A 12,750-nucleotide genomic window follows, 5' to 3' on the forward strand; every position below is an offset into this window, starting at 1 on the left:
GTTACTCAACCTTTTTGTGACGCACCGGTTTGAGCACCTTGTGTGATTGAAGGATCTGAAGAGCAGGCCGAGGTAGGGAAGAGTACTTGCGCGCCTTGCTTCCTGTTAATGAGCGAAGGCGCTGAGCGGGGACAACCAACCTGAATCTCCCTACAAGATGGTGTAGCTCTGCATCTTGTCACGTGATTTTGGTTTCAAGATGGCGGCGGCGGCGGCATCTGGGTTGGCGACCGAGGCGGATGAGTTCGAGGACGCACCTGACGTGGAGCCGCTGGAGCCGACACTGAGCAACATCATCGAGCAGCGGAGCCTGAAATGGATTTTCGTCGGAGGGAAGGGTGGCGTTGGCAAGACCACCTGCAGGTGAGTTGGTCGGGGAGATGTCGTTGGGAGGGATGGCAGACATTGCTGCCTCCGCCTTTTTCTCTCCTTGGCAGCTGCTGTTGTGCCTTTTCAGGAGCTGTGTGACAGGCAGAAACCCAGCAAGCGCAGCTTTCATATCGCTGAACCTTTGTTGGCAAAAGCTCTACCTGTTGAACGTCCGCATCTCATTAAGCTATGGAGAATAGTGTCTTATTAGGCAAGCGAATTCTATGCACCTTCATGCCACTGTACGTAAATATCATGGGATTTGGGGCACCCTGCTTCAGATGCGAGACTGGATGAAACTAAGTAGAAGCATAGGGGTTGGGTGCCTTCCTTTTTCAGATTCATATTTTGACAATCATTTATGCCTTCTTAATCTCAAGGCTAAGTATTTGAAGCTGCTTTTATGTGTGGTTGTCCTTGATGACTGAAAGCTTCATTTAGAGCAGAATGCATTTTCAGACAAATTCTGAAGAATGTAATTGTTCTGGTACTTGGTATGAGAACCCTCACTGCCTTCCAGGCATAGCTTTATCTTGTAAACCCCCAAATGGCTTGGATTAACTTAATTTGTAGCTTGCCTACTTCCTTGTGCAACTCTGCCAACAATACCTTCTTGATTATATTAGCCTTGCTGTTGTGGAATAACCTTGTAGTGGTAGGTTTCCCATTGTGCAATGCCTTTTCTTCATAAAGATTTTTAAAATTGTAGATCAGAACTTAGAACACAAGTATTAGAGGCTATTAAATTTTGGCTGGTGTGTGTGTGTTGGATTTTGATGTCTAGGGTTAAACCTTTTAAAGTGTGGGCTTTCAATATATTCTAGATTTACTTTGTGGTGACTCATAAGAAACTCATTAATATATTATTTGGCCTGGTTTTTTTGCAGGGGGTGGAGGTAACCTGTCTTGAAAGAGAGGGGTATCACAAGTTAAATAGCTGAAGCTGTCATTTACTCAGGAGTGAGCTGTTTTGCTAAGCTAATGTGCATATGATTTGGCTGCTTCTGAGTAGCTGCTTGTCTGTGACAAGTAAGCACCTCCATAGAGGAGCAAAGTTGGAAGTCTTTGGATCATAATCTCTTAGGGTAGACAAATCCAAACAGACCTATTAAGACTGTGATAGCTGAAGAGCTTATGTTCTATGTTTGTATGTATTTCCTTTTGTGATGTTAATAACTGCACATTGCTTTACTTCCTGAATCTAGTTGCAGCCTGGCTGTGCAGCTGTCCAAAGTGCGGGAGAGTGTCCTCATCATCTCCACCGATCCTGCTCATAACATATCAGATGCTTTCGACCAGAAATTTTCAAAAGTCCCCACCAAAGTAAAGGGCTATGATAACCTTTTTGCCATGGTGAGTGTTCCTCTGAAGGGACTGGGTAGTATTGAGCAAAAAAATATGGTTCTTATTACATATAGGAAAAGATCAGGCAGGGGTGAAAATATTCTTTTTTCTGACCTTGCTCTTTCACACTGAATAGATTATAATATGTAGCAATAAGGCAAGTAAACCAACTGAATTTTTCCTCCAAAATTTCTGTGTCCTGCACTGTGAGGAGATGATGGTATATTTTGTTTAACTGGTTTCTCTTCACTGTATTTTAAGAGATGTGACTAATGTAGTGGTTTGTAACCTCGAGAATTTATCTGTAACAGTTTAAAGCAGTTTTTTAGAATGGCTGAATGACTTTGTTTTTGCTTTATGAAAAGTGGTGCTGATCCTTCTATTTATTTCTCAGGAGATTGATCCCAGCCTAGGTGTGGCTGAACTTCCAGATGAGTTCTTTGAGGAGGATAACATGCTGAGTATGGGCAAGAAGATGATGCAAGAGGCTATGAGTGCCTTTCCTGGCATTGATGAGGCCATGAGCTATGCAGAAGTTATGCGGTAAGAACTGTGGCCGGGATCATCAAGCCTTCTAACCTTTTCTAGCCTGTGGGAGGCTTATTTATTTATTATTTCATAAAATTTATACACCGCTTGATTGTGGGTTAAAAAACAAACAAACCTCAAAGCGGTTTTTGGGTTAAGAAGCAGAAGGACCAGACTTCAAAGGTATTTTACTGGGTTCACCATTATGAAGTTTGGGTTAGCCAGACGTATCCCAATCCTAATGGTTTAGCCATTAGGATAGGCCAGCATAGTAACTAAGTATGCTTTGCACAAGGTTATTGTAATATTTGTGGTTTGTATCCAACTAAGTAGGCTCCCTGTGGTAATAAAAATAATAATAGTAATAATAATTTAATTTATTTATTTATATGCTGTCCATCTGACTTGGGTTACCCCAGCCACTCTGGGTGGCTTCCAACAAATAGAAAAGCGCAATAAAACATTAAATACTTTACTATACAGGGTCAGTGTTAGAAACAGAGATATGAAAGCTAGGAGCTAAATGGCACCTTAAGCCTAGGTTATGGGCGCAAAAACAGAAGGTGTGATACCTTCAGGTATAGGGCGGTATAGAAAATAAATAATAATAATACTACACTTTTTAAATAACAGAAATACAAATCTGAAAATGAATGAACTGCAGCTAAAGTATTATGTTCATTTTTCACATGATCTAGTCCTTCCCCTGCCTGCCCCCCTAATATTCTTAAGAGGGTCTCTTCTCAAGTCTTCAAAGAGTAGCTGGAAGTGGGGAGGCAGAAAAAGGTCCTCCTTTCCTTCTACTCTGTAGTTTTAATCTGAAATCTTAGGCGCAGTATTGTGCCCAGAGCTCAGAAACTGCTCACCCTAATGAAATTCCCTGTCGCAAATGTGCCTTGAACAATGGGAGTTCTGAACACTGTACGGGGCTGACTTCAGTTGTTGTTTAAATAAGTAGGCTCACCTAAGCTAGCCATGACCATTAATTTCAATGACTCTAATCTGAGTATGGCTAATATTGGATTCAACCTTTTGCGATTTATGCATCATTTATTGCACTGGACAAATTTGTGCACCAAAGTACCATAACATCTGTTGTTGCACGACATGGATTCCACATACAAAGTTTTCGTTCACAGAGCAAAGAAAGCACTAGCATTAAGTGAACCTTAAAGTGTATATGTATACTGGGGAAGGTCAGTATAAAGAAAGAGGTGACTATTTATAACTGCTCCAGCTGATGGTTCTTTCTCTGGCCTGCACAGGTTGGTGAAAGGGATGAATTTCTCCGTGGTAGTGTTTGACACAGCACCCACTGGGCACACACTACGGTTGCTCAATTTCCCCACCATCGTGGAGCGGGGGCTAGGCCGCTTGATGCAGATAAAGAACCAGATCAGTCCCTTCATATCGCAGGTAAAATGGGAGAGGAGCCAGAAAAATGAGGCGTTCCTGGAAAGAAGACCATGCCAGACATCTTTTTAAAAAAATTTCCACCATGTGGCATTTTGCAAGCTTTTGCATGGACCCTAGTATTATTCTTGCAACACTCGGGAGCAACATGAAATAATTGATTTGATTTGTTGGGTTGCTTGCAGGACACAGTAGCACATATTGCCCTTGGAGTATTGGGCTTTGTCACTCTGAGTTGAGCTGATAAGCAAGTTTTGCTTATCCCCTCCTCTGTTGCTTGCAGGACATGTAGGGGTGACTTGTTGTCTGTTAATAGAAATCTCTCATTGCAACTCCCTCTCTGTTGTTCACTAGATGTGCAACATGCTTGGCCTGGGAGACATGAATGCTGACCAGCTGGCCTCCAAGCTGGAGGAGACCCTTCCTGTCATCCGCTCAGTCAGTGAGCAGTTCAAGGATCCGGCAAGTATTCTGCAAAGATGAGGGGTTTGGGGGGGGGGAGACTTCACTCTTGGCAAAGGTGAATTTGGAATGTATAGTAAGATGAAACATGCTTACATTTGTGACCGCTTCACTAGATTTAACATTAATTAATTCAGTTAGCTATATTTATATACTTGTTTTTTATAATTTTGCAAAACTTTTAAAATTGTCTTCTCAAATGTAATATTCATTTTCAGTCCATTCAATAGTTGCAGTCTTCCAGATGATATTAGTTCATTAGAATGATCAGGCTAAAGATGACTTCTCTCATAGCATAATATTCTATCAAGTAATGAAAAAGAACACTGAAATGTAGCTGGTTAATGTTTGGAAGTAGCTAGAGATCAATTTCTGCTTAGTTCATTCCATGAAACAGCAACAAGGTCAGGTCAGGTCAAAATGAATGCTATTTAAATCTAGATAGGGGCCATGTTTGCATGTAATGATAAGCCAGACTTTCTTCCATTCTGTGCGCACGATAATCAGATTGAATACTTGGATTCTTTCCTACATCTGAACCGGGAATCATGGTTTGTTGCTCTACATCTGAACCAGGAGTCATGGTTTGTTGCTCTCTAATATGCCATGATCAGCAAGTCAGCAACAAACTATGTTCCATGATAGGGTGACTTCAGTTTCTCTCACACAGGCTGGGCATATTTGTGTTCCAGTCATGACAAGAAGGTAACAAACAAACAAACAAACAAACAAAGTTCACCCATTACTACGGAATCTCATCCTTTGTATTTATAGAATCATATAATTGTAGAGCTGGAAGGGATCCTGAGTCATCCAGTCCAACGTCCTGCAATGCAGGAATTTCTGCTAAAGCATCCATGACAGACGACTGTCCAACCTTTGTTTTAAAACCTCCAGTGAAGGAGAGCCCACCACCTTCCAGTGGAAAGTTCTTCCTGATGTTTAGTCGGAATCTCCTTTCTTGTAACTTGAATTCATTGCTCCATCTTCCATGTGACAGCCCTTTACATATTTGAAGATGTAAATGATATTATGATATATTATAGTATGTCTCCGGTGCTAAATTTATCTAGAGGCCTCTGTGTTGCCACCCACAACTATTCTGTGGGAGAGTTTGCTCATTTGGCGATTTCTGGCTTTTTGGACTCTATGCCCTCTTTAAATGTGCAGAGCATGACCACTTCCAGTATACCCTTTCCTGTCCTCCTTATAGAATTTGAATTCTAAGATAACCACATCTCACTGGTTATCTCCATTCAACCAGGTTTCCATTATTCCAACAACACATATGCTCTCTTTAAGATCGAGCACTCAAGCTCACAAATCTTGGTTCTTCCTGCAAGGAGCTTGTAATACAATTTTGACAGTAGGGGGAGTCCGTGCATGACTGCAAGCAAATGTAGTAAACTTAAGTTTTATTTGTAGAGCAGGGTTATCGCTAGGTAATCCTTATTTACTGTCATTGTCCATTTGGCGTGTAGTTTGCTTGCCTCCAAAGTTCAGATGTCACAATAACCTAGGTTCTGGCTTATTTTGCAGCAAGAGCAGGGAAGGTGTGGAGCAATAAATATGCATGCTGCATATTTTGATTAAACCATAGTTTGTTCTAATATAATGTTCAAACCAGGCCAGGGCATCCAGATACTTTTCCTGATCTTTCCAACTGTAGCAGCGATCAGTTTGAAAATAGAATCTTCCAGTTAGAGTGAAGTTGCTACGTGCCGAAAAGAATGAGACCTGAAATGGGAATTTTCTGACCCAACTTGGATTGGGGCTGGATCAGGAAGACCACCTGAGGGGGGAGGAGCATGTCACATACACAATCCTTCATAGCACCGACAAGTCTACATTTTGCAAGTGTTTTCCATTCATGGCAGCTCCTCTGCTAATGTACACTTACACTGACAGGAAACAGCTGGTACTGGCTGGAGTGATTTTTGGAATTGGTGGGGTGAGGAGTTCAACTCTGGTACAGTTGTACCCTGGAGGTTGAATGCTTTGCAAGATGAACGTTTTGGTGCCCGAACTTTGCAAACCCAGAAATGATTGTTCCAGTTTGCAAATGTTCTTTGGAACCCAAACGTCTGTCATGGCTTCTGATTGGCTGCAGAAGCTTCCTGCAGCCAATTAGAAGCTGTACCTTGATTCCAGAACATTTTGAAAGTCAAGCGGACTTCCGGAACGGAATCCGTTCGACTTCCAAGGTACAACTGTATTAGCATATTAGTTTATTCTTTATTAAGCCCACAGTCTGCTTCATTCAGATCCTGGGAAACCAAGTAATATGTCTAAGCCAGTCAGTCACCCTGGTGGCATTTCTTTTTTTGCAGGGTTTGTGCTTTGTTTTCTGGCTTTGGGTTGCTGAGTATTGGCTGTAGTTTCAGAAGGAAACCTAAAGAGATAGAAACATAAATCTTAAACAGTTGTTCAACTTGTGAATCTCAGCTAGTGGAAGCTATTGCATACTATTACTACACTGGTTCTTGTGCATTCTTATGTGACCAATGTGCTCCACGGCTGCTATAACAGCTGATATGGTAAAGGAGCAGGAATGAAGGGATTGCATGCCTCCTGGCTCTCTTTTTGCCCCAAAGGCATAGAAGAACATTGTGTTTCTCTTGCAAAAATGTTGCAAATCTCATTGTGTTGTAAACTGCTCTAGTTGATCCCCTGTGAACATTACACTTTCTTACTACACTCTTGCTCAGACTAATTTTTTTAAAAAATTAAACTTTATAACATTTAATAAAGGAAGTGAAGTAAAAATCGGGACAAAATGAGAAGCGGTGGGTAGCGGGGTCCCATCGGCTCACATTTCTTTCTAGCTTAGAGGAATAATAATAATAAAGCTTTGTCTCCCAGCTGTTAGCTGAACAAACTTTCACCACTGGCCATATGGGCAGGTAGGGAGTTGTCGACAACAGACGAGTTATTTGATGCAGGAATGCTGCATTGGATCTTCATGTTTTGACTGAAGGATAGAATAGGCCAGCAGGCATCTCTAGTAATAGAAGCGTTCCTTAACTTCTGAAAACATTATTTGCAAATCCAGGTGTGGCTATAATTGTCAGGACTTTTGCCTGCCACCCACCCTGTTTCTAATTGCTTGGAATGTATCTTGTAAAGATGGGCAAGGGTTTTGAAGGAAACGGGATGGGACATGACTTTAGGGAGCTATTTGTAGGGCACTGAGGTGGGCATGTCAGCCTTGTCCTTTGTATTGTTTGCATGTTAGAGTAGTTAAAGGCTGGGTTTCTGCATTTAATTGTCCATTTTGCTATTAATTATGCGAGGGTGGGTGTTCCTTAGGCAAAGTATCGTGACCAAGTCTAGCAACAATCGGGCAGAGACAAAGAATTTAACCGTGCAACTAGCCACTTCGCTGGTCACCTCAAGTGAGCGATTGCCTTAAATGGCCAGGTGAATTTCCAGTCTTCTACTGGAAACTGGGGGCAGGATTCAGCTAATAAGTCCCACAAGTGGAAGCCCTAACAAATATTTGCCCTAATTCAACAGGGCTCCCCCCCCCCCTTTGCAGCCCCAGAATTGCACATGGGGTGGAGAGAGAGGGGATTGTTCTGTCTGGCAGGCTGAAATGCTTGAGCTGGCAAAAACATTTGCCATAGAGCTGCGTTGAATTCCTCTGTGTGTGCTATGGGTTGCTCCTGCCTTTAAGCTAAAACTCTTAAGGCTGGAAGAAGAGGCAGCCTCATAAACATATTCTGGTCACTTTTCGTTCCTTTCTGTCCTTCTAGCAAGTGGAGGAACTGAAAGAATATGGGGGCTAGCAGCCTCTTTGGGTGCTTTCCCCCTTTGTCTGGCTCCTGGTGGAGCTGCACTGGCTCCTGGTGGAGTACAGGATCAGGTTTAAGGTGCTGGTTTTAACCCTTAAAGCCCTATACAGCCTAGGACCCTCGTACCTATGGGTCCATCTCTCCTAGTATGTCCCACAAAGGACCTTATGGTCTGTAAATAACAACACCCTGAAGATTCCGGGCCCCAGGGAGATTAGACTGACCAGGGCCACGGCCTTTTTGGCTGTGGCCCCGGCCTGGTGGGACGCTCTCACAAGTGACCAGGGCCCTGCAAGATTTGACATTCTTCCGCAGGGCCTGCAAGATGGAGCTGTTCCACCAGGCCTTTGGTCAGAGTTCAGTCTGACTCATTTTCTCTTTGTATAAGAACAAGCACGAAGGAGGTTTCCCAGCCTGCTCACAGGTCCTTATACAGTGGTGCCTCGCAAGACGAAATTAATTTGTTCCACGAGTCTTTTCGTCTTGCGCGGTTTTTCGTCTTGCGAAGCACAGTCAGTCGCAACTGCACCTCTTCAAGCGGTTTTAAGAAAAAAGGAAACAAACTCGCAAGACGTTTTCATCTTGCAAAGCAAGCCCATAGGGAAAATCGTCTTGCGAAGCAACTCAAAAAACAAAAAACGCTTTCGTCTTGCGCGTTTTTCGTCTTGCGAGGCATTCGTCTTGCGAGGTACCACTGTAATATCAGTGGAAACAGTTGGTCCTGGCGAGTATTAACCACTTTCAATTTTAACCTGAGGATTGTCGTTTGTCCAGTTTTAATTTTAATTTTAATTTATTTGAATTAATTTTGGGATGCATTTTAATCAATTGATTGCTTGTTTTTATGCATATTGTATTATTTATATGATGTTATATGATGTTAGCCGCTCTGAGCCCGGCTCCGGCTGGGGAGGGCAGGGTACAAATAAAAATTTATTATTATTACTATTATTTATTATATGAGCTAAGAAACAAGGCAGGGTGCATAAGTGCTGTGTCTCCTTTTTCTGTGCCTATCCTAGATAAGCAAGGAAATTACCAGCTGCCCAAGTGCCCTACAGTAGCCATTCTTCTCAACCATGCTGGTGAAAGGATAGTTCCAGATTCTGTAGACGTGATCTGTGTGCCTTCTGAACTTAACTGGAAAAGATGGGATTGCAATGGCTGATCCCCTGTACCCAGAGATAGACGTGACATATGCTGTGGACTATGTGAACAGGTGTTCAGGTGGCAGATAACCTGAGGACAAGTGGCCATATTGCTTCCTGAGGGGCAACAGCTTTTGTTGCTTTGCCCTCTGGCTTTATTCCTCTAAAAATATCATGGTGGTGGAAGGAATGCAGAAGCTGAGAATTTAAGGTGGAAACAGGGACTGTGGGGGAGACAGCAGCACACAGGTGACTCCCAGGGATGGGAGACCAGCTCCTACCATTTTATTTGCATTTGTGAACTAATGGCACTTTATCCCCTCCCCAGGAACAAACAACATTCATCTGTGTTTGTATTGCTGAGTTCCTGTCCCTGTATGAAACAGAGCGGCTCATCCAGGAGTTGGCCAAGTGCAAGATCGACACCCACAATATCATAGTCAATCAGTTGGTCTTCCCTGACCCAGAGAAGCCCTGCAAGATGTGTGAGGCCCGGCACAAAATCCAGTCCAAATACCTTGACCAGGTATGGCTAGAGACTGAACAGGCTAGAGATTTTTCAGTGTCCATTTTGGGGAAGTGGCAGCAGTCAGGCACCAATCTAAGCCTGGGGATCTGCTTTACATTGATTTAGCCCACTGGTCCATCTTGTCTGGTCCTAATATTGTCTCCTTGGACTGTTAAGGTCTCTGAGTTGCATACCTAACTTTATAACTCCCAGCCCTTTTGGTCAATATTACTTTAAACTTCTGAATGGTTGAAGTTTGCTATTCTACTTTTACCTTCAGCTTCAGAATTCTTGTCTCCCAGCATTCCCCTTTCCATTGCCACGGCAAGTGTTTAGCTTTTCTAGAGGGGTGCAAATATCCAGGTGAACAGTAGCCACTGGCAGTTTAAGAAATGGGTCCTGCAACTGTCTTGCTGTAGAAGGCAGGAAGCGGGTCTCCTCCATATGTGCTGCTCTTTGTGGAATCTGGCCTTCAGGTGGAAATGTGGAATTTTTCTCTTCTATAACTTTTATCTCTGTTCAGTCCAACCTCACTATTATTATTCTTTGAAAATGAAAGGGAATGTTTACTAGTAAACTGAGTAGTTTTTGTCCAGGGAAAATATGCAGACCTTCCCCAATGCCTCCACAGACAGGCTTCACTTTTCTCTGCCATTTTGTTGCTTCTGCTTCTTCTGTATTCCATTTTGCTTTTTCTACACTCTCCTTTTCTTTCTCTTTGAATGATCTTTGCAGCCTTTGTATCCATCCACCTCTTTCTAATCATGGTATCCTTTTTCTGTGACTTCCACCCTTGCCATCTCTTCATTCATTACTCAGCCTGAAAAGTTGTGGGGATGTTTTACACATTTTTCTTGGGCCAAAACCTCCATTTCCCACTCCAGTTGTCCTATCGCCTCTTCAGTACTATGTACTCTGTTTTTCTTTCTGCCACTTGTGCCTTTTCCATGTGTCCTTCCTTTCTTCACTCAGTAAACCAAGGGATGGTTAATCTGTACCAGGTCTTCCAAGGGCCCAGCAGTAAAGCTGTTCAAAATTAGTTTAAGATTGCCATTAGATTGCAAGAGGATTACTTTTCTTAGTGCCGCTGCGAAGAGGGTCCTCCAAAGTCAACAGAGCACACTTTCCAACCAAGCAGGGAACTGCTGCTGAGATTCTTCCATCTTGATTCCCAATAAGAAGTTTGTAATAGTCAGATGCTCCTTTTGACTTGTCTTTCTTTTCCTCCTCCAGATGGAAGACCTCTATGAAGACTTTCACATTGTAAAGCTTCCACTCTTGCCCCATGAAGTGCGAGGGGCTGATAAAGTCAACACCTTTTCAAGTCTTCTACTGGAGCCCTACAAGCCACCCAGTGCAAAATGAAACCCCTATGGACTGGCTCCCACTGATATCCCCTCTGTACCATTCCGTGCTTCCCCTTTCCCACCCCTTATCTGCTGGAACTCCTCCCCTTCCAGCAGCCTCTCTTCTACAGAAATTGTGTGGTTGAGAGGCTTGTGGTGGGGTTGGAAGAGGCAGAATTTGGTGTTCCCACTTGTTTCTGCCCTAATCCTGTTCCTTAACATCTTGGAACATCCCAAAAGTGATCTACACCTTACATCCTTTCTCCTCACTTAACCAGCTAGCTAAATTAAACTTGGGTCACTTTTTGTTTCTCTTCCACTCCTTGGATCATGTCTCCTTGGATCATGTCTCCAGCCATTCTGGCTGGAGTCCTAAGTCAGGTGCTATGATGACACAGAGACTGACATTCTTGCAGCACTAAGGCCATCCGTGCTAATGGGAAGTATGTAAATAAACTGTAAGGGAAAGTAATTTGCTGTTTTTCATCTATCAGGCTGCCACTTTAATTTATGCTGGGGAATTTTCAGCAGGGGACAATTTCAAGTTCTGCAAGGGAAACTAAGAAGCATCTTGAAAATCTCCTGCTTAAGGTTGTGAAATGGGTCCAGAATGAAGATACTGTCTCACAAACAGGGATTGGAATAGAGATGTGGCAGTTGAAAAATATGCCTCCCTATGCTTTCTGAGCATATATATACATTCTAGTCGCCTGGAGTGTCAGTATTATCATAGCATATATGGTCCAAAGTATGTGTATATAGAGCAGTCTATGGCTGAGACAAAATTCTCAATAGGAGAGCATCATTTTTGCATGGAGAAAGTACTAGGTTCGTTCCCCAGTATCCCCAGGTTGAGTTGGAAGATCTCTCTGAAATCCTAGAGAGCCACTGTGTGTCAGTGTAGACGGTCCCGAGCTAGATGGGCCAATAGTCTGACTCAGTATACGGCAGCTTCCTGTATTCCCAACTGCTGTTCATTGAACTGTTGTTGGGTTTTCTTTTTTCAAAAGTACAATCATACCTTGGAAGTTGAACAGAATCCGTTCCAGAAGTCTGTTCGACTTTCAAAATATTCAGAAACCAAAGTGCGGCTTCTGATTGGCTGCAGGAGCTTCCTGAAGCCAATCAAAAGCCCCGTTGGATGTTTGGCTTCCAAAATAGTTCGCAAACCAGAACACTCACTTCCAGGTTTGCTGCGTTCAGGAGCCGAAACGTTGGGAGAACTAAACTGTTTGAAAACCAAGGTAAAACTGTATCCCATTGTATGATCAAATGGATGGGAGCAAGCTTGACTGCCTGTTCTCATTTTAGAGGAAACTGGAAAATAAACTTGACTTAAAAATGCAATGGACCATTTAATGGGAGTATTATATGACCATGGGAATTGAGGTGGGTAAGCTAGCAAAGCATGATCCACCATAACTACTTTGGTGCTTAGGGTGGCAGGCTCCCATTGCACCCTCAAAGCTTAGGCCTTCCTTAGCATGGCTGAACTCAGAGTAAATTGATTACCAGATAAGTAAAAGATTTCAACTCTGCATCATTCTAGGAATCTTAAAAAATCACAACATGTAGAGGCAGCTGAATTCTTTGGTACTCTAAGTCTTTCGTGGGAAATGGCATATGTGGGTACATCGACTGTGCTGCACTGACTTTGTATTATGTGTGGTTTTCAAAATGCCAAGGAATTAGGAAACTGGTGCAGGTGTTTAAAGATACTTTGTTTTAATTTATGTAAAAGCATTTCTAAACCAATTAAATATTTTAAAAATCTCTAAGCAGTATACAAAAATCCAACATTAAAAGTGTGTAAACCAGTATTATAAAAAAGGATACCT

The 12,750-nt window shown here is 42.7% G+C and overlaps 1 protein-coding gene across 1 annotated transcript; it reads left to right on the top strand.

The window, feature by feature from the left end:
- The first annotated feature begins 36 nt into the window (after positions 1-36).
- On the top strand, positions 37-11,384 carry GET3 (guided entry of tail-anchored proteins factor 3, ATPase). The gene is made up of 7 exons (XM_081900150.1): positions 37-363; positions 1,575-1,722; positions 2,108-2,256; positions 3,507-3,657; positions 4,009-4,116; positions 9,387-9,584; positions 10,800-11,384. Exons 1-7 carry the CDS (start codon positions 200-202, stop codon positions 10,929-10,931), a joined length of 1,050 nt encoding a protein of 349 aa, XP_081756276.1. The 5' UTR covers positions 37-199; the 3' UTR covers positions 10,932-11,384.
- Positions 11,385-12,750: the final 1,366 nt, after the last annotated feature.

This window comes from Podarcis melisellensis (assembly GCF_964234715.1).
Source record: "Podarcis melisellensis genome assembly, chromosome: 2".
Taxonomy (NCBI): domain Eukaryota; kingdom Metazoa; phylum Chordata; class Lepidosauria; order Squamata; family Lacertidae; genus Podarcis; species Podarcis melisellensis.

Excerpts from the sequence above, each read along its gene's own strand:
- GET3 (XM_081900150.1), top strand. The coding sequence starts at position 200 with ATGGCGGCGGCGGCGGCATCTGGGTTGGCGACCGAGGCGGATGAGTTC. Across the intron at positions 3,658-4,008 it reads TCAGTCCCTTCATATCGCAG|ATGTGCAACATGCTTGGCCT; the intron begins GTAAAATGGGAG and ends GTTGTTCACTAG. Across the intron at positions 9,585-10,799 it reads AGTCCAAATACCTTGACCAG|ATGGAAGACCTCTATGAAGA; the intron begins GTATGGCTAGAG and ends TTCCTCCTCCAG.